Genomic DNA, 23306 nt, shown 5'->3' with positions numbered 1-23306 from the left:
TGGATGTTTTGAACTAAACTCCTATTTAGGGAGAATGATGAATGTTGTTTAAGTTTTTCCTAGTTAATGATTAATTGCCATTCCTCCATCTTGATTGTGAATACTATTCATATTTGTGTTTAATTTCCATGTGCAAGATTGATCACCTTTTACATGTTTTATGATCTCAATTCGAAATCTGAAAAGTGAGAATTGAGAATGCTAAAATTGGATAGTCTAGGTTTTGATGTGAAACGAAAGTATTTACATAGCCTTTGTGACATTTAGATTATTGCTTAATGCTGATTTCATGTTAGTTTAATTAAGAGATTAATTAGAGAGCATGAGATTTAGAACCTAGAAGATTTGATAAGAGCTAGGTTAATTCATAATCTGTCATTCACTTCAAGAGAAGGATAGCAATTAGACATTAACATTGGTAACTTAACAACAGGATTCGTCTCCCTATTTTCTTATCTTGATTAATCTTCCTTTGTTATTTTTAATTTTCTGAATTGTCTTATTTAATTCATAAAAAGTATTCTTTTACCAGATAGAATCAATAGTATAATTTAGTAGTAATTAGTCCAATTCCCTGTGGTTCGACCTCACCTGTGTGAGTTTACTACTTGATTGCGTATACTTGCGTAGTGATTATAGTTTTAGCAACAAGTTTTTGGCGCCGTTGCCGGGGAATTGTATAAAGATTAATATTACCCAAAATTATACTAACTTCTACTTTGGTATATTTTCTCTAGCTGATTTTCTAACCTTTTTCTTGCAATATTTTCTTGATCTATTTCAGGAATCCTAAGTGTATGCGCCGTCAAGGACAAGCAGTCATATTACCAGTTGATCCTGAAATCGAGAAAACCTGCAGGAGGAATTGAAAGAACAAGAGGCAAGAAAGAGTTTCAGCAACTGCTGAAACATCAAAAATCACGGCTGCCAATGTGAACAATAATGCTGGAAACAATGGGGGTAATAACGGTAATAATGGAGGCGTCGTGGAAGATCAAGCTAATGGCCGTAGCTTGAGAGATTACATTCTCCCTACTCTGATGGGAGTGCAGTCATGTATCAGGCCACCGGCAGTGGATGCGAATAACTTTGAGATCAAACCTGCCATACTTCAAATGGTGCAGTCTTCAGTTCAGTTTGGTGGCCTCCCTTCTGAAGATCCTAACCTGCATCTCTCTAACTTCATGGAACTTTGTGAAACTTTTAAAGTTAATGGAGTTAGTGATGATGCCATTCGACTGAGACTGTTCCCATTTTCGCTCAGAGAACGAGCCAAGAGTTGATTAAACTCCTTGCCACCCAACTCTATTGCCACCTGGAATGATCTGGCAACAAAATTCTTGTCAAAGTTCTTTCCTCTAGCAAAGTCTGCAAAGCTGAGAGGAGAAATCAACAGCTTCTGCCAACAAGATAATGAATCTCTCCATGAGGCTTGGGAGAGGTTTAAAGATCTGATCAGAAAGTGTCCTCATCATGGTATAGAGAAGTGGATGCTGGTCCACAACTTCTACAATGGGTTGGTTGGTAACAGTAGAACTCTAATAGATGCAGCAGCGGGCGGAGCTTTTATGAGAAAGAGTGCTAATGAGGCTTATGATCTATTGGAGGAGATGGCTCTAAACAATCAGCAGTGGCCAACTGAAAGGAGTCAATCAAAGAAGGTAGCTGGTGTGTTAGAGGTTGATGCCATCACTAAGTTGACAGCTCAGGTTGAGGCATAGACAAAGCTGATTGAAGTTCAAGCTAAACAAGCCCAAATTGTTTGTGAGATATGTGGTGGAAATCATCACTTTTCAGAGTGTCAAGCAGATGTGGATGATTTTCCAATGGATGAAGCTAAAGCCATTAGAAATTTTTCGCAAAATAACAACAACAATTATGGATTCAACCAGGGTAATAACCGAAGAAACAGTGGGTTCTATCAGCAACAAAATCAGAATCAGAATCAGAACCAACAGTTTAATCAGCAACAAGCCTCTGGTGGAAATTCTAGTTTGCAAACAGATTTACTGCTTCAATTCATGACTGAAACTAGATCTTCAATCAAAGACCTGCAGACTCAGACGGGCCAACTAGCAACTCAGGTAGCAACCTGTCCTCAAGGGAATTTGCCTAGCACAACTGAAGTAAACCCCAAAGAAAACTGCAAAGCAATTACCCTGAGAAGCGGTAAAAATTATGATGGTCCTGAACTGCCACAACTAGCTGATGGAGAAAAGGAGAATGAAGCTCAACCAATGCCAACCCCAACACCAACATCAGAGAAGGCTACTGATAGCCCAACCAAACCACAACAGTCTCCACAAATTAGCATTGATCACCATGTGAAAATACCCTATCCTCAGAGGCTCAGAAAATCAAGTCTAGACAAGCAGTTCACCAAATTCCTAGAAGTCTTCAAAAGACTTCACATTAACATTCCCTTTGCTGAAGCTTTAGAGCAAATGCCCCGCTATGTGAAGTTCATGAAGGAGATTCTGTCAAAGAAGAGAAAAATGGAGGACTATGAAACAGTGGCATTAACTGAGGAGTGTAGCGCCATTTTGCAAAAGAAACTACCGCCCAAGCTTAAAGATCCGGGTAGTTTCAATATTCCATGCTCTATAGGGGGTTCGGTGGAAACTAAAGCTCTTTATGATCTGGGAGCAAGCATTAATCTAATGCCCTTGTCTGTCTTCAAAAGGCTGGGATTGGGAAAAGCAAAGCCCACAACAGTGACTTTACAACTGGCAGATCGTTCTTTGACTCATCCTCGTGGGATAATTGAAGATGTACTGGTGAAGGTTGGTAAGTTTATCTTCCCTGCTGATTTCCTAATTCTTGATATGGAGGAAGATTCAACTATTCCCATTATTTTGGGAAGACCATTCTTAGCCACGGGCCGAGCATTAATAGATGTTCAAAAGGGAGAGTTAAAGTTGAGAGTGCAAGATGAAGAGGTCAATTTTAATGTTTTTTCCCCAACCGACATTCCTACCTGTTGCAAGATTGAGATGGTGAAGGGTTCTTTTGTTAAAGCTGATAAGAAGAAAGCAAAGCCTAAAGAGCGACTTCGAACGATTCGGCGTCATTGGAAAAGATTAATGTGTGGTAGTTCTGAAGGTGAGCTTACTCTTGTGCGAAACTCTGAAATCAACACGATTGGTGGTAAATTTTCTTCATTTAGTAAGAGGGTTCTTTTGGATGAAAAGGGTCCGCCCAACCCCTTCTGATGGGGGTTCAGGTAAGTCCTTCTCACCTTGAGTATAATAGCACATTGGGGACAATGTCATATTTAGTTTGGGGGGAGAGACTTAAAATTTTTAAGTTCTGCACTTTAATTTCTGCTTTAGTTTTTTTTTTTATTTTAGTTGAGGAATAGCAATAAGCTTGACGATAGTTGTATACTGCTGTTTAGTGTGATGTGATCTGAAATTGTAAAATAACTGTGTGCTTGATTCTGTTAACTCTTTGGATTAGTTTGGATGCTTAGGAACCTGTGTTTATCTGTAAATACTCAATCTGTGAAAATTGTTATAATTGTTTTACGGTGGTTTGTGGTAAGATTGACAGGATAGCTTAGAACTTGCATGTTTATTCTTTTGAGACGAAATCCTTGATAGTGTTCAATTGGAATATGACTTAGGCATTTGATGGATAGTTTGAGCTTTTCAAGCCTACCGTAAAAATGTGTATCCCTAGTTAACCTTTTGAGCCTAAACCTGTTATGTTTTTCACCCATCGATTTGAAAAATTGCAACCACACTATTAATTTTTCTTCACCATGTTATCCATGATATCATAAGCTACATAATTAGTTTGTGGGAGGAGAAACATTTAGTGTGAGGAAATAGTGAGAGGGAAAAAAACTTGTAAGATTGAGAAGAGCAAAAAAAAAAAAAAAAAAAAAAATTGTGTAATTCAATGTCACTGGAAAAAAAATGAAATATGATGAAAAGAAAAACACAATAAAAAGTAAAAATATGTGTGAAAAAAAAAGAGAATTTTTTTTTTCAGTGATGTTTAAAAATAATAGAGATGTCTTCTATCAATCTTGGTAAATTCGGGAATATTATGGGATCTTAGAAAAAAAAAAAGAAAAGTAAGAAGCTTGTGGGTTCTATTTGTGTGCTTATGATATCTTGAGCCAAAATTGTCTTTTGCCTATCCCTGAATATCTGAGCCATATTACCCAAAGCCTTGAAAAGACCTAATGATTCCAAAGAATACTGTCAACATTAGTGGAGAAAGGTAAGCATGCAAGCTTATGAGTTATCGGGCTGTGGAACTGTTGGAAAGAGTAAAACTTTTATAGCAATGTTTCACATTTGAATAAATTTTTGCAGTTGTACATAGTGTTGTAAATTGAGCATCTGGGTTAATTGTTAGAGTTAGTAGGAACGAAATTCTAGTTTATGCAAGGAAGAAAACAGAGCATGAGTCAGCAGCGTAGTGATTATCTAATAGCGTAGTAGTTTTTTTTTTCCTTACTCGGGGCGAGTAAGAATCTAGTTTGGGGGAATTTGTTAGGCTAAAATTAGTCTAAGTTTCGGGTCATATTTTCGGTTAGTTTTCACTCATTGTTTCTAGTTTTAGGGCTATATTACGCTTGATTCTTTGGTTTCAGGTCCTCGGGCATTTAAAGAAAGTATGTACAAGAATTAAGGAAAAATGGTGAAAGAATCGAGAAGAAAAACCAAGATTGGTGTCGCTGCCTGTTCCAGTCGCGACGGGGAATTTTCCAGTCGCGACGGGAACTGGCAGAAAGTTTTCAAGAAGTCGAAGTATAACTCCCGTCGCGACGGGGGCTTTGCCAGTCGCAACGGGGACCCAGTGACGGGATTTTTGGGCAGTTTCGTAATTTCACGAATTTTTAAGTTGAGACTTGGTTTAAATAGAGGAAGCTCGTGAAAATTAGGGAGCATTCAGAATTGGAACCCTAGAAACAAAGGAGGAGGCTAGAAGAGCGGCTTGTGGCGACCCGGATCAATTGCTTCAATTAGTTCTTTCTCTTCTCTTTAATTTTTCTATGTTCTTTTCTATTTCAATGTTAATTATGGATTTGATTATGGATGTTTTGAACTAAACTCCTATTTAGGGAGAATGATGAATGTTGTTTAAGTTTTTCCTAGTTAATGATTAATTGCCATTCCTCCATCTTGATTGTGAATACTATTCATATTTGTGTTTAATTTCCATGTGCAAGATTGATCACCTTTTACATGTTTTATGATCTCAATTCGAAATCTGAAAAGTGAGAATTGAGAATGCTAAAATTGGATAGTCTAAGTTTGGAGGTGAAACGAAAGTATTTACATAGCCTTTGTGACATTTAGATTATTGCTTAATGCTGATTTCATGTTAGTTTAATTAAGAGATTAATTAGAGAGCATGAGATTTAGAACCTAGAAGATCTGAAAAGAGCTAGGTTAATTCATAATCTGTCATTCACTTCAAGAGAAGGATAGCAATTAGACATTAACTTTGGTAACTTAACAACAAGATTCGTCTCCCTATTTTCTTATCTTGATTAATCTTCCTTTGTTATTTTTAATTTTCTGAATTGTCTTATTTAATTCATAAAGGGCTCGTTTGGAACGCCGTATTAGGTCGTATTGTATTGTATTGTATTATATTGAATTGTATTTTATGCAATATTTTTATATAAAACTTTATGTGGTATTAACTTTTATGGACACCTAAATGTATAACATTTTAGTATAAATTAAAATTTAACATAGTATTATATAAAAATATGATATATAATCCAATTCAATATACTACAATACAATACAATACGACCTAATACGGCGTTCCAAACGAGCCCAAAAAGTATTCTTTTACCAGATAGAATCAATAGTATAATTTAGTAGTAATTAGTCCAATTCCCTGTGGTTCGACCTCACCTGTGTGAGTTTACTACTTGATTACGTATACTTGCGTAGTGATTATAGTTTTAGCAACATTGTTATCAGTATGAAAAGTACAAGAATTATTAGTCATATCAGATGACATATAGGCAAGGTTGTATTGCAAGGCTGGTTTTGAGGTTGAAGAACCCTCTCCAAGTAAGTACAGACCTTCTTTAAGCCTCCCTCTTAGCAGAACTTGGCTAGTGGTCTTGTCCAGGACAAAACAAGAATTTTTATGAAATTCAAGAAAAATATTATTGTCATTAGTCAATTGAGAAACACTTATCAATTTTTTTGTAATAGAGGGAACTGTGAGAACCGAATTGAGATTAAGAGATGTATGAGAGGAAGAGGGTAAGGAGGTAGAGCCTATATGAGAAATAGCCAATTTCTTACCATTACCTACAGCCAAGGTGTCATTTCCAGTATAGACTATAGCAGTGTCAAGGTTGTCTTGAGTATTGGTGACATGGTTTGTAGCTCCGGTGTCAACAAACCACCCAAAGTCATCACCAAAATCAGGAAGAACTTGAGGTGAGTAGCTGGTAGAGGCTTGGTCAGTTTCCATTTCAGCAAGATAAGCCCAAGGGTTGTTGGCATTGGGTTTGGGGGTAACCCGATTCTTGTCGAATCTATAGTGACATACAGTTGTTGTATGGCCACTTTTTAAAAGTTGACATATAAGACGGGAATTGGAAGTGAATACTCTGCCATTACCTCAGCCAAAAGATCGAGAGGAATTATTTGGCGCAAAGCCTTTGGCAGCAGGTTGAAATGGTCGAGATGGACCATTCTTTTGTGGTCCATAAGCAAGATTGGCTTGCATCTTTAAGGTCAGATCAGTAAGAGTGTTATGATTATCAAGACAACTCTCATGAGCCATTACAAGGGCCTGCACTTCTTCAATAGTTAGATCATCACTCCGAGAAGTGATACCCGAGACGAAAGACCCATTTTCAGGACCCAATCCATTCAGCAATTGAAGTATTAAGTCTTGATCAGAAATGGAGGAACCAGCAGTGATAATAGAATTAGAAAGAGATTGGACTTTGTCAACATAATCAGAAAATGGATAAAGAACCCTTACGAACATGAGAGAATTAACCTTTTAGTTGGAGTAATCGGGCACGAGATTGGCTTGTGAAACATTGTTCAAGACCATAGCTGAGATGAAGTTGTGCAGGAGGCAACAACAGCAAGAATTCCTTTAGTCATGGAGGATCTGAGCCAAGAGTGTAGAAGTTGATCACGTTTGTTCCACTGAAGATATTGGAGGTTAGGAGCTCCATTGACAAGAGTTCTTGGGGGTGGAACACTAGAAAAAAGAATATCATCAAGATCATGTCCGATTACGGTCGAAACAACCTGTTATTTCCATGCCAAAAAATTCGTGCGATCCAATCGCACAGTGAGAGATGCAGAGAGGGAATGAGCAAACAGATTTCATGTCTGAACTTGTTGAGGCAGAGGGGGGGCAGCGGTAGCAGTAGCAGTAGCAGTAGCAGGATCATGTTGAGCAGCAGTGGAGGAGGTGTTGTCTTGGGAAGCCATGGGACACAGAGGTCAGAGGCGATTGATACCATGTAAAGCTTTGCAATGGCAGCTTGTTGAATTGGTACATACTAGATGGTACAAACCACATTACAGACCAACAAAGTAAAGAGAAGGAGAGAAAATAATGCCAAGAAAGCTCAACTAAAACAGTTGGCTTTAACCTCTTTATTTATAGTGTTTAGTACAGATCAAGATACAAGAAAAATGCCTAATAGATTTTTAACAAACTAAAATTAACTACTAACTAAGATAACCGTTTAACTAACTAATTAGTTAATATAGATTTATATACGTATTGAAAGTGTTTTCTTATCAAATATCATGTAACTGTTTGAACGGTTTCTGTTACTTTTTATATTTTGATTATTAGGACATATATAAGTAGGTTATGTAGCTTATAGGCTTTTAAGAACATCACTAGTGAAAGTTACCGTCGAAAGGAAGAAAGAATAAAGTTGACTATTATTTTTTTGCTGAATATAAATTTGACTCTTATTGATCTAAGAAGTTATGATGGGTCGGCAGCAATATCCTAAGAGTTAAGAAAATACAAACTTGCAAATATTTGGATTTTTTGAATCATCTGCCAGAAAGAGACAAAAACCCAAATTGCAGCCCTTTGTTATAAAACAAAAAATGGACGCCGTATTATGAACCCCCTGCTTAAACACGTATGAAGGTCTAGAGATAGCCACATTATGATCATGCAACAAGCTTATCAAAGCTCTTCTCCTACCGCCACGTGTCCTTTGACATGAAATTATGCCATCTCAAATTTTTCCATTATTATTTTTCCACCATAAAAGCACTGCCATCTCCAATTAAATCCAACAACTCTTTCATTTTCTTGTTCTTTTGTTTTTAATTATAGGTCTATTATTAAAATAAGTAAACCCTAAAATCACAAATGTGAGACTAGAAAATTAAACCACATAATTATTGCAAACATCTTTTCTTTTGGTTGTAACAAAAAAAAAAAAAAAAAAAAAAAAAAAAAAAAAAAACAGAACTGTGAGGATCTCCTTTTCTCTCTCCATGTAGTGGAGGAAAAAATAGATTTAGAAAATTAACATTAAGATAATTAGTATTGTACGTAGAAACTGAGCCGAAAGTCCTTTTGATCTAAACGATGGCTGAAGATGCTAGCCAAACAAAAGACTTTCATGATACTTAATTAAATCTGGGTATTGATGTGGTTCTCTCTTTAAAAATAGAACAGAGGCTTCCTGGAGTTCACTTGTGGGCGGAGGAGGTCGAAACTGATTATCAGAGTTCAGCAATGGATGTATGGGGCAATTTTAAGGCAAACCAACCAAGAACTCCATCAACCAAACTTGATTTTAAAGAACTCATTAGACATGGGGATCAACTCCTTACTAGAGTTGATGTGGATGAAGTAGAAATTAAAGCTTCGCACTGGCAATTCTCTGTGGTTTGTGTAGTGTTGGGGGCGAACCTACCTTTTCAGGTTTTGAGGGATTTATCAAATGTATTTAGGGCAATCTAGGAGTGGAACATATTGCGAAGATGCATTCGGGATTCACTCTAGTTAGTTTCAGAAATAAAACTACTACGAATTTGATTATAGAAACATGGGTCATTCATTTTGATAAAAAGTCAGTGGTTATTCGACCTTGGTCCAGTGATTTAGATTCAATGAAATTCGTGCGATCTGTTCCTACTTGGATAAGATTAAATGGCCGTGGGTTGCAATATTAGGGGTAGAAACTGTATTAATGCCCTTGTGAGAACTATTGAAAAGCCCATCATGATAGATAAGGTTACTCAGAATCGCTCGATGATAAATTAGCTAGAGTGCTAGTTAAAGTTGCAATTTTGGATGAACCTCCACCGAGTGTTAAATTTCTTAATGAAAAAAAAATAGCTAATGGAGAAATCGCTTGAGTATGAATGGCTTCCCACAACTTGTACTGCTTATGGAATCATGGGAGAAGGGGTTGGTTTGGGTTCGTAAATCCAAAACTACTTAGGGGAAAGAAAAGGAAGTGGTGAACACTGCTAAACCCGAAACTAATTAAGCTGGTAAGATGGATAATCAAGAGAAGGATTCAAAAGTAGAAAATGGTGATAATACTTATATGGAGAATGATACAAACACTGAACTTATAGAGGAACAAAGAACTTATTCGCCTATTGATTTCTCAATTAGTGATCCTAATATTCAGCAAGTTATGCAACATGTTGGAGATTGGATCACTCCCAACAAAACTAGCATAAAAGAGCTAAGTGTTGTTTGGATTTTTGTAAGCATGACACGTGGAATCTGACAAGAGAAGCCGAGTCAATCTTCAACTATCAGAGCGTACAGGCCAGACTTCTGGGAAGGGTACATCCGTCACAACGCAAGGGCACGTAAGAAATATTGGAAATATATTTTACCAGGAACTTAGATCTACTCACAAGTATGTTGATTTAACAACCTAATATTGAACTTCTAAAACGATGAACTAAACACATAAAAGTTAAGAATAACTTCCAGTGATGGCAGCGGAATTAAATGTCTCCTTCCACTCAGATCTCTAACCCTTGATTCCTGTCTGTAGCAGAGTATAATCAAGATCTGAGCCCAAAAGTTCTTCAGTTAGATGTGATCCTTCACAGTCTTCCAAACTATTATGAGGTACTGAGTGATGTGTGTGGGCACTTCTCTCTCACTAGGAATTTCGAATTCTCTCTTGTTTTTCTCTCTTGATTTCGTGTGATACAATATGCATGCAAGAGAAGAGAGTAAAGGGCTACTATATATAGGAAAAGGGAAGAGCACAACTTTCCAAATAAGCAGTTTCCTCTTTTACTGTGTAATTGATTAACTGCCTTATTTAGTGTGATCCACCACTTTCCTATTTAGGATAGGCTTTGATTAGCAATTATATGAAAATTTAAATTGAAAATAATAATTGGGAAACAAGCAAAGGGTGGCCGGCCATGGTGTGTATGGGCCTCACTGGAATTTTGCAGTTTGCTCAATTTTATTTCTATTTCTCCAAAAATGCCATTTTCTCAATTCTAATCTTTTAAATGCCAAAACTAATTATTTAATAACTAAAATAGATTATTAAATAATATTGTCATTTAAAATAATTATTAATTAGACATGCAAAGTCTCTTAATTAATAATTAGACCTAGAAACCCTTTTATTTAAAATTTCATCCTTAAACTGTGAGAATTCACAAATTAGACATAGTCTAACTTTTAGAATTATAATTGATTAATCATAAATCAATTATAGAGTCTTACAAACAGTATAATCTCAACTAGAATGGGGACCATGGATCTATATGCTGAGCTTCCAATAAGTTGAACCAATTTACCAAGTAAATCCCTAACTTATTAATTCCTTGTTGAATCCACTCTTAGAACTTGGAATTGCACTCTCAGACTTATATAGAGCATATTATATGTTTCACGATATCAATATGCTATCTCATTTAACCATTGTTATAATCTTAATGTCATTTCGAGATCCTCTATATAGATGATTTACATCGAGATGGGACCAATTTACCGTTTACACCCCTTATTGTATTTTGCCCCTTTGAACACTTAGTTACCTGTAAATGATGTTTTAGTGATCTAATATACAGTCACTGAAACAAGAGCTCATCCATTTACTTCTTTCTAACTAAGCTCTAAGGGAATCATCACTTTACTTCTATACACTAGTAGAAGCTATAGATTTCCATATTTATGTTCAGCACTCCCACTCAGTTATGCTATCATGTTCCCAAAATATATGTATTATCCTGACCCAAAGGTAGGTTTAACTAATAAATCAAAGAACATGAATAGCACTCCTGAGATTGAGCCTAAGCATATCAGGATTTAGATTCTCTTAATCTAAGATCAACTTCTGACATTGACTTGGAAAGATACAACGGTAAGTTTACAATATCTTTGACCAAGTTCAATATCGGTCCAGGCCAATGTATACTCCATATATTTGAAACCAGTATACTTTGCCAATGTTCTGGAAAGAACATAACACTTACTCCAAGTGTAAGTATACTTCATCGCTGATTATCACATCAGTGTAAATCCAAAACACTGATGAACAGGGACGAAATCTTTTGAATCATATAATCACAATCACATTCCACTGTACTGACAATACTGTAATTGTGAATAACTATATGTTCTGGATTTGACTGATTTTGTGCATATATCAAGTATATATATTAAACCATAAACATGTAACATACATGTAATCATAATTCACTTCAAAATTCTAAATTGATAACTAATCAGATTGTAATGGGTTTTATTTAGGGCACAAAACCCAACAAACTCCCACTTGCACTAACATAAAACAAGTTGTGCATTACAATCAATCTTTTGCCTTGATCCTCTGATCAAGTGTAGTATATTTGAATCCACCCATATATCTGGAACGAGGTTCATAAAACTTATGAAACCTCCTTAACTATATGCTTTACTCATCAAGGGATACTGAAATTCTTACTGCCCATTAAGTACATCTGAACAAACAGAAGACATATCTCTAAAATTTTAAAATTTGGAATTGAGATAATGCAGTGTAGAATTTTCTTCAGTAAAATAACTTTCTAGTAATTTCGAATTTACAAAGTTATGTTTTCTCTGATGAAGCTTGAATTATTATAGATGGGTTTTTACACTCTTCTATAATGATTCCTCCACCCCCAGAGTAACCACCATCTCATAATTCTTAACGAGTCGGTGTGGATATTGGGATCACTAATGCATAGTTCCTTAATTACATATAGGTCACTTTTATAAATCTTTCTTGATTGTCCCCTAATGTTCCCCATTTGATTACATCTCAGATGGCTCCCACTCAATAGCAGATGTCTGGTTAGAAGCTTTTAACCTTTTACTATTGTTTTTGGGAACATCTCATTGTGACTCATTATCTTAATCTGAAACTATAAGTTTCTCTAAGACTAGGTCAACAAAATAGCAGTCTAGTATTTGAAGTGTAAAATACTTGCTAGAGATTTAAGCAATCAAATCAAGATACCATAAAATGTTATGAGGATTAGAAATCTTGAATCAAGTCTTTCGAATAGACTATGCAAGAATTCTTCTATCTTATTCTCATAATTCTGATAAGTTATTTCTACCCATGTGAATGGTTAGACTTGTTTTTATCAGAGGTGTTCTTAAGTTCCTATCACAATTATCAACCAAATGAAGATGGGTAAAGAATTTTAATATTCTCCCACTCAACTAAGGTAATGTGATACATTATCCAAGAACATTAATGGTATCATTAACTATTACAATAGTAAATCTAAACTGGAACATATAATCAAGATCAGGGATTTATTCTGATAATAGCTAATTTATTATATTATTTCCATGTTTAACATTATGTGTCACAAAGGGTACTGTAGAATAAAGTCCACCCCTAAGTTTATAGAGATTATGATCCACCCCTAAAGGTTGTAAATCTCTAAGTGTGATAGAGAGTCTGTGGAGTTGAATATAATCCAGAGTTCATTAGATATAAAAGATCGTTGAACTGCATATTATTCTTAACTTTTCTCCACCCCTATCAGATCAAAAGATCTTTTTATTAAACAAATTCTGAAATAATTGTTTTAGAACTAACAACTATTCATAAACATAGAAATAATTTCTAGTGTTTATGTAGTAATAACTCTGTAAGGAGTTTAAATACCTTTAGAATTTGTATCAATAATAAAAACACATACACATACAAACATAATAAATATAACAATTGGTAATAGATAAGATAAAGTACTGAAGCTCAACTCATAAATTGCAATTTATTTTTTAAAAAAATTCTTTATTATAAACCAAAAATTGTTTGCAATATTATGAGAACCAAACAGGGAATAAAATCCCAAAACTTGAAATCCAAATTGTTTGAAAAACTAAACAATTAAATCAAAAAAAAAAGGAGCTTCTTCTTTATTGTAGACGATCTCCATCCACCATCCAGCTTTCTAATCCAACTCGCTAAGACAGCATCCGAGTTTAAGAAGCTTGAACTATAAGAAGAATAATAAACAAGGTTAGTAGTCCAGAATTAATAATCCAAAAGGATGATAATTCACTAAAAACACATCAGTTTATAAAGAAAATACCTTTTTTCTTTGCGAGATACTTAGGACATTGGGATTTCCAATGGCCTTTCTCATTGCAGTAGAAACACTTTCCTTTTAGTGTATCACCAGAAGCTCCAGCCTTTTTGTTCTTAGCTGCTTTCGCAGCTTGAGCTCGCTTCTTGGCATTTTTCCACTTCTTCTTATGATTGGATTTGGAAGTAGAAGCAACATGTGCCTCAGGATTACTCGTCTTATTACCATTTCCAGAATTTTGAGGTTTATTCCCTCTTTTCTTGGGACCTCCAATCAAATTTTCATATGTCTGAAGGTCATTGACTAAAGTATGAAAGTCTTGCTCCTTCTTATTCATGACATAATTTGATGTGTAGGGCAGAAAATCTGGAGTCAGACTATTCAAGATGAGACTTACTTGAGTAGTCTGATCCATTTCAGCACCATGATTCTGGGCTTCCTGGAAATAACTAGCCATCTGGAGAAGGTGATCACGCACATTCTGATTGGGTTCCATCCGTGCGTTGATGAATTTCTTAGTCGCGTCAAAACGAGACTGGATAGATGCCGTACCGAATAGCTCAGTTAACTGCGTCATGATTTCTGCAGCCGTGACAGTGTTTGCAAACCTTGTTTTCAAGGTGTCAACCATGCTGGAAAGCATGAAGTAACGAGCTTTATTGTTAGCATTCTGCCAACGCTCGAACTTTTCTTTCACAGTTTTGGTTGCATTGTCGCCTGGCTGCTCAGGGGACGGCTCAGTCAACACAAACGAGGCACTTTCACCTATGAGAGCAATGTTAATATTCTCTCCCCACTTTGGGAAGTTAGACCCATTTAGCTTATTTTCAGTTAAGAGTGACAACATGGGATTCGACATTGCAATTCAGGATACTACAAGATAACACATAGATATCAATTATGGTTTAACACAAAATTTTATTCAGAAATTATTAGCACAAAGCAAGTAGGAATGACTAGAGAAAATACAAAAAAATTCAATCCTAAATAATTTCCAAGGTTTTCAACAAACTGATATCAATGTCCCGTTTAGGCGAGAGTCAAAGTTATCATCTATTGAATAGAGTTGTCAGCTCATCTAAAATGACAAACATTCTAGCAACCTTTTATTCGATCGAAAAGAGAATCCGACGTTGTCCCGTTTAGGCGAGAGTCAAGGTCATTCTTATTTCATGAGCTTCTACCATTGTTTCGTACGTTTGTAAGTCTTATACAGTAGCCACCATTAGGGTGATCAATACTAATATAAAACACTTACAAGCATACTTATCTTTCGAGATTAAACGGCGCTAACTTGCTAATGAACGTTCCTCCATTAGGGAGGATTACTCACTAAAACAATAGCTATGTAAAACCAACAATGGAGATCGAATATCTTAAAATAATAAAGCTCATTATTTAAAAAATGTATTTTCTTCTATTATTTATTTATTTTAAATCTATATATATTTATTAAATTTTAAATTTATAATAGAATCTAAATAAAATTTAATTTAATATCTGTAAAATTAAACTTAGATGGTTAAGAAAATAAAATGAATTATTTCCATCTTAGTATTAACTTTCCAACAAATATTAAGAAAATTACTTAATTTAAGTTGTATTAATTTAAATTAATTTGCAACTCAAATTATAATTTTCTACCAATATATATATATATATTGTATTTCCAAAAATATACAATTTTCGAAACACATTAAAATAAAATCAAACTTTACTTAGAAAAAATACTTCAAGCAAAAATATTATCTATCTAGATTTTCTTGACTAATTAATCCAATTTCTAATAATATATTTCAGTTCCTTTTTTTTAAATTAATCATTAAATGAAAAGATCGTTGATTTAAGTTGATTCAAAATTAATTAAAATAATTAATTTACAACTTTAATCCATCTTTCAAAATAAATTCAAAATCATCTTGCATAATTAAATGCAATTTTGAAGAAAATGATTAATAAAATAAATAAAATATATTTTGAAAATTATTCAAATTTAAGTTGTTATGGAAATACCCAACTAATTAAAATAATTTTCTTATTTAGTTAAATATCATGAAAATAACAATACCTAAGTATCATTATGAAAATCAACTTAGATATTTAATTTTCAATTTAATTAAATGTATTAAATTCAGGAAATAAATAATTAAGTATAGAGAAGGCTTAATCATTAATTTCCAATTTAATATAAAGAAAAATATCCTTAATTGAATTGTACCAAAATTAACTCTTAAACAATTAATTTCACAATCAATGATATTTTCCTATATTAGAAATAATAATTAGTATAGAAATAACTATCTAGAAAATATCTCAATTTAACTAAGTATCTTTTCAAGATTTGGAAAATATCTAATTTAAGTTATTATAGAAAGAATTTATAATTTACAAACTTAAAATTTTCCAAACAAAATTTAATTAAATATAAAAAAATTAGGTGGTAACTACCTAATTTAAAGATATTCCCTTTTTAAGTTTAAAACCAACTTAAACAATATCTTTCAAGAATCTTCAATAACTAATTCCTAGAATTTCTCAACTTAATATTATATTCAAAATATATTCAAATTTAAGTTTGAAGGGAAAATTAGTAATAACTAATTCAAAACTTAAATAGGAATATTTAATGAAATAATAAAAGTAAGTTTCAGAAAGAATCTAGTTAGTTAAAATTCTTTATTTAATTAAATACAAGAAAAATACAAATAGTTTATCTAGAAATGAAATTCATTAAACTATGTTTTTCTTAAATTAATTTCGAAGAAATTAATTATGTTGCTATTCAATTTTATTAGGTCAAACTAGTATAATTAACCTAGCAAAGTTATCCAAATCAGGCAAATGGGCCTTCACAATTGGGGTTGTTCATGTGAGGGGGGGCTGGGTCCAGTATGTCGTACCCACTTCTAAGGCTCCCAACTCTCACACAAGGCCCAAAAGAGAGGAATTTAACCTTAAAATGAACAACTGTTATTAATTGAATAGGCCCATTAACTAAATGAGCCTAAATAAAATCTATCAGGTTATGACATTTTATTTAGCAACAACAACCTATATGTGTCTATAACAGAAATTAAAGATATAGGCTCACACAGGCACATAGATTTGGATGGATCCTATCATGTTTCTAGGTCATACACAGATGAAAGAAGAATGTAAAATTTACCTGTTACAAATTATTTACTTGACCTATCATCAATTGAACCATGGGTTAAAATCAGATCATTGGATCTGTCAACAAGTTAACCCTGGCAATTTAGATCAAGCAATAATAGGTTTTAGAAAACTTACAAACAATCTAAAACACATACTCCTACAACAAGGTTAGATTTGGATAGTTGGAAGTAGGATTTATTTAATTTTAAAACATTAAACTTTATTTCGAAATTTAAAAAAATTTCGGTTCTTAAAGAATAAATAAAATAATATTTAAAATTAAACCTACCATTTTAAAAAATTAGGTTTTGGGTAACCTAAATGTCATTTCAAAATAAATTGCTAACTTTCCCTTTTAAATTTCATGTTATTTAATAAATTAAATATTCAATAAAATAGAAAATGGTAAATACATACTTCATTTTACAATCTAATTTAGGTAAAATAACAAAATTTAAAAGAGTTAACAAAAATATCTTATTTCCTCTTTTAAAATACCATGATTATAGTAATCTTATTCTAAATGAGGTCAATTTATCAAAAAAAAAATAATATCTGACCTTAAAAAAAATAAAATAATCAAATTTTAAAGGAAATAAGAAAAGAGGTAAGCAAAACTTGATTTTTCCTATTTTCAAAATCAAATTACACTAATATCTAAAATTAATTTTAAAAATAAAGTTAATTTATTTCTGATAATTAGATTTGAAAATTGAAAAACAAAGTCAAAATACAAAACTATACAAAAAATCGGAAGTCAATTCCATGAAATAGCATGAAAAATCGAAGAAAACGAAGAAAAATTGCAGGTGGTACAGTGTCCGCGCGCGTGGAAGGGGAGACACAGCCCAGAAAACTGGGCGCAAGCACTCCTGCGCATGATTTTCGCGCGCGTAGGGAAGATGCTCACCACCTCGATTTTTTTCCTGATTTTCAAAAATTCATAACTAATTCAAATTAAATCGAAATTGAGTTCTGTAAAAAAAAGTAAATTGCTTAGAATTTTCCAAACTATCGAATAAAAATAATTCCAGATACAGACAATCAATTATTTTTCCCAGAATTCACAAACATCAATCAAACATCAATATGACACATCATGAAACCATCCAAATCACAAACAAATCGTTTTAAGTCAAAATTTCTTGCAAGAAAATCAATTACCATGGCTCTGGTGCCAGTTGTTGGAAATATATTTTACCAGGAACTTAGATCTACTCACAAGTATGTTGATTTAACAACCTAATATTGAACTTCTAAAACGATGAACTAAACACATAAAAGTTAAGAATAACTTACAGTGATGGCAGCGGAATTAAATGTCTCCTTCCACTCAGATCTCTAACCCTTGATTCCTGTCTGTAGCAGAGTATAATCAAGATCTGAGCCCGAAAGTTCTTCAGTTGGATGTGATCCTTCACAGTCTTCCAAACTATTATGAGGTACTGAGTGATGTGTGTGGGCACTTCTCTCTCACTAGGAATTTCGAATTCTCTCTTGTTTTTCTCTCTTGATTTCGTGTGATACAAGATGCATGCAAGAGAAGAGAGTAAAGGGCTACTATATATAGGAAAAGGGAAGAGCACAACTTTCCAAATAAGCAGTTTCCTCTTTTACTGTGTAATTGATTAACTGCCTTATTTAGTGTGATCCACCACTTTCCTATTTAGGATAGGCTTTGATTAGCAATTATATGAAAATTTAAATTGAAAATAATAATTGGGAAACAAGCAAAGGGTGGCCGGCCATGGTGTGTATGGGCCTCACTGGAATTTTGCAGTTTGCTCAATTTTATTTCTATTTCTCCAAAAATGCCATTTTCTCAATTCTAATCTTTTAAATGCCAAAACTAATTATTTAATAACTAAAATAGATTATTAAATAATATTGTCATTTAAAATAATTATTAATTAGACATGCAAAGTCTCTTAATTAATAATTAGACCTAGAAACCCTTTTATTTAAAATTTCATCCTTAAACTGTGAGAATTCACAAATTAGACATAGTCTAACTTTTAGAATTATAATTGATTAATCATAAATCAATTATAGAGTCTTACAAACAGTATAATCTCAACTAGAATGGGGACCATGGATCTATATGCTGAGCTTCCAATAAGTTGAACCAATTTACCAAGTAAATCCCTAACTTATTAATTCCTTGTTGAATCCACTCTTAGAACTTGGAATTGCACTCTCAGACTTATATAGAGCATATTATATGTTTCACGATATCAATATGCTATCTCATTTAACCATTGTTATAATCTTAATGTCATTTCGAGATCCTCTATATATATGATTTACATCGAGATGGGACCAATTTACCGTTTACACCACTCAATGTATTTTGCCCCTTTGAACACTTAGTTACCTGTAAATGATGTTTTAGTGATCTAATATACAGTCACTGAAACAAGAGCTCATCCTTTTACTTCTTTTTAACTAAGCTCAAAGGGAATCATTACTTTACTTCTATACACCAGTAGAAGCTATAGATTTCCATATTTATGTTCAGCACTCCCACTCAGTTATGCTATCATGTTCCCAAAATATATGTATTATCCTGACCCAAAGGTAGGTTTAACTAATAAATCAAAGAACATGAATAGCACTCCTGAGATTGAGCCTAAGAATATCAGGATTTAGATTCTCTTAATCTAAGATCAACTTCTAACATTGACTTGGAAAGATACAACGGTAAGTTTACAATATCTTTGACCAAGTTCAATATCGGTCCAGTCCAATGTATACTCCATACATTCGAAACAAGTATACTTTGCCAATGTTCTGGAAAGAACATAACACTTACTCCAAGTGTAAGTATACTTCATCGCTGATTATCACATCAGTGTAAATCCAAAACACTGATGAACAGGGACCAAATCTTTTGAATAATATAATCACAATCACATTCCACTGTACTGACAATACTGTAATTGTGAATAACTCTATGTTCTGGATTTGACTGATTTTGTGCATATATCAAGTATTTATATTAAACCATAAACATGTAACATACATGTAATCATAATTCACTTCAAAATTCTAAATTGATAACTAATCAGATTGTAATGGGTTTTATTTAGGGCACAAAACCCAACAAGAAATTAGTGCTGCATGCCAACTCTTGCTCTCGTGTGCAGAAGGGAAGGTGCTGCTTCTAGGTTCGAAAGGACCTCATGGTAGCCAAGGCCCTCCTCGAGTACGTCCATGCAAGTAGTGGAAGGACTCGGAACAAGTTTTACTCCCATGCCGTGTCACGAAAGGCCACCGTCCGTACTTGTCAGACCATTGAGTGACAACAATGTTTTTTTGGGTACAACGTCAATTTTCGTCCCTCACATCAGGTCATAGTACGAGGCATGCACACCTCTATACCTGCCAATTGCCCAGCAACCATTGTGATTCTCAAAGGAATGACCTTTGGGTTACACTTATGGTATGTCCAGACGGTCCAAGTCGTACCTCTGCGCACCGCACAATGGAGCAGCCACCTCCCAAATTGACGGTTGGATCACTTATAGTAGGGATGTTGGGATTTATTTTACTAGGATCTAGATTACTACCATGTATATTTTATTGACATCCTAAATATGAATATCTCTAAATAATGAAATTAAACACATAAGAGTTTAGATAACCTTACATTGATGGCAGCGGAATAATATGACTCCTTCCGCTTAGATATCTAACTCTTGTTCCTTTCTATCGTAGAGTAATAATAGGATCTGAGCGTAGATCTCTTTCTCTCCATTGGGTTTGGTTACCACCGTCTTTCGCACTATGATTGAGTACTTGACTCGCTATGTGTGGGCATGACACTCAATCACTATGGGTCAGGTATGAAGAACAATGAAGGAGGCTCGAAACCACTATAGAAGGTGTCTCTCATCTACTAGTTGACAGAGAATGAAAACTAGGTTTTGTTTTGTTGAAGTGAATAGTTGGATGAGATGAGAGCACCATGTTCCTTTTATAGTATTTCAACTAGGGTTTAGGTTTGAATTATATGAATTAAAAAAGAATAAAATATTGGGCAAATAAATACCAAGTGGTCGGCCACATTTTGTGCGCCTCACTAGCTATAATTTTTCCACTTTATTTCAACCACTTATTCTTCTTTCAATAATACCATATTTTCCAATTACAATCCTATAAATGTCAAAAATATTTATTCCATTATTATAATTAATTATCAAATAGAATTGTCATTTATTTTATTTATTAATTAGACTTAACAACGTTTCTAAATTAACAAATAAATCCCAAAACGTCTTTTCTTCACAATTAAGCCCATACTTAGTGAAAATTCATAAATAAGCCATAGTCTAATTTTAGAATTATAATTGATTAATTAAAACTAATTAACTGAGTTTGCAAGCAGTATTATCTCAACTAGTGTGGGGACAATGGGGCTATATAATCAAGCTTCCAATAAGCAGAACTAGAATTTACAAAGTAAATTTTCTAACTTATTAATTCTTCCTTGCACCACTATAGATTCAGAATTACACACTTAATTATATAGAACACTCTATATGTACCAAGATATAGATATATTATGAATTATCTATTGTTACAGTCCAAATAGTCAAAGATCCTCTATAGATGATTTACATCAAACACAGACAAATTTACCGTTCTACCATTCAATGTATTTTATCCTTAAAACACTTAGCAACCTATAAATGATATTTAAGTAAACTAATATAATTACAGAAATGAGATCTCAATCATTTATGTCTATTAAGCCAAGCTCTAAAGAAATTATTGTTTCACTTCTGAATACTTATAGAAGCTATAGATTCCATATCTATGATTAGCCCGCCCACTCAATTAAACTACCATATTCCCAAGATTCGGCCAACTAGACTTTAACGAACAACTCTAAGAACAAAAATAATCCAACTAAGGTCGAACCTAACCATATTAGGATTAAGATCTATAGACCTAAGATCAACCAGTGATACTGACTTAGAAAAATATAATGGTAAGTTTATGATATCTTATCCAAGTTCAATATCAGTCCAATTCGATGTATACTCCATACATCTGATACTGGTATACTTTGCCAATGTCCTGGAATGGACATAACACTTATCCAAGGTGTAAGTATACGTTATCGCTGACTATCATGTCAGTCTAAATCTAGTGTATTGACAAATCATGAGACTTAAACTTTTGAACATACAATCATGATTATATTTGAATGGACTGATGGCAATATAATCATGATAAATATATGTTCTTGATATATATTCATCCAAATCCATATCACATTGATATTCTTGTTTATTGTGTCGTCGATAGAGTGGAAAGTAATTAAGATTATGTGATTAAATCTATTCCTATGATTTATCAGTACGCAGGATTTAACTGATAGGATAATCTACAATGTAGTTTACTTGCACCTTGGATAAGTGCTATGTGTTGGAAATATGTTACCAGGATCTAGATTTACTAACAAGTATGTTTCATTAACATCCTAATATGAATTCTAAAAAAATTAAAATAAACACATATAAAGTTTAGAAAACCTTACATTGGGTGCAGCGGAATATAATGAGTCCTTCCGTTCAGATCTCTAACCCTTCATTCCTTTCTGTAGCAGAGCATCACCAAGATCTGAACCTGGATCTCTTTCTCTCCTTCCTTTGATGCTGAATCTCCTTCTTGTTGGTTGATTTTCCACAGTCTTACACACTATGATTGAGATACCACTTGATGTGTGTGGGCACTCACTCATTCACTCAAGGTTCGAAATTGAAGAGGAAAAGAAGAGAGTAGGGAACTGGGGGCTATGTATAGAATAGGAGGCTCAATTTTCATCTGACAGAATTCACAAAGTTTAGTGTGAATGAGAGCCATCACTATCTATTTATAGGTAACCACCTAGGTTTAGGTTAGAATTATTTGGCATTAAAATAATGAAAAAATGAATGATAAAAGCCTACAATAGTGGTCGGCATGGGCTTTGGATAATGGGCCTCACTTATGCAATTTTGCTGTTTTATTATTTCTGCATCTCATTTTCTCAAAAACGCCAATTTTCAAATTCAACCATTTAAATGCCAATTCTAATTATTTAATAACTAAAATTAATTATTAAATAATATGGCCATTTAATATATTTATTAATTAGACATATAAAGTCTCTTAATTAATAAATAAACCTAGAATCTCTTTTCTTTACGATTTCGCCCTTGCTTAGTGAAAATTCATAAACTAGACATAGTCTAACTTTAGAATTATAATTGATTAATCAAAATCAATTAACTAAGTCTTACAAGCAGTATGGTCTCAACTAGTATGGGGACCATGGGTCAATATATCCGAGCTTCCAATAAGCAGATGAAGAGTTTATATCTTAAACTCACTGACTTATTAATTCTTCGTTGATCCACGCATAGAACTTAGAATTACACTCTCAGTATATAGAACGCTCTATATGTTCCACGATATAGATACGTCATTAGTTATCCATTGTTATAATCCTAATTTGATCAATGAACCTCTAATAGATGATCTACATTGAATAGGCACTAAGTTAGCGTTACACCTTCAATGTATTTTATCCTTAAAACACTTAGCTCCGTA

General features: G+C 33.6%; 1 protein-coding gene and 1 non-coding gene across 2 annotated transcripts; both read right to left on the bottom strand.

Annotated features, from left to right (window-relative positions):
* Positions 1-1373: 1373 nt before the first annotated feature.
* LOC133036350 (small nucleolar RNA R71) lies at positions 1374-1480 on the bottom strand. The gene has a single exon (XR_009687007.1). It is a non-coding gene; the product is annotated as a small nucleolar RNA R71 (small nucleolar RNA).
* Positions 1481-6609: 5129 nt separating this feature from the next.
* LOC133036212 (uncharacterized) lies at positions 6610-7442 on the bottom strand. The gene is made up of 3 exons (XM_061112725.1): positions 7347-7442; positions 7051-7256; positions 6610-6973 (listed from the first exon to the last, which is right to left on the bottom strand). The coding sequence occupies exons 1-3, from the start codon at positions 7440-7442 to the stop codon at positions 6610-6612; spliced, it is 666 nt and encodes a 221-aa protein (XP_060968708.1).
* Between the last annotated feature and the right edge of the window lie 15864 nt (positions 7443-23306).

The sequence above is a fragment of the Cannabis sativa genome, chromosome 3, assembly GCF_029168945.1.
Source record: "Cannabis sativa cultivar Pink pepper isolate KNU-18-1 chromosome 3, ASM2916894v1, whole genome shotgun sequence".
Taxonomy (NCBI): domain Eukaryota; kingdom Viridiplantae; phylum Streptophyta; class Magnoliopsida; order Rosales; family Cannabaceae; genus Cannabis; species Cannabis sativa.
Note: the sequence above shows the minus strand (reverse complement) of the source record. Positions and strands in the feature narration are given on the sequence as shown.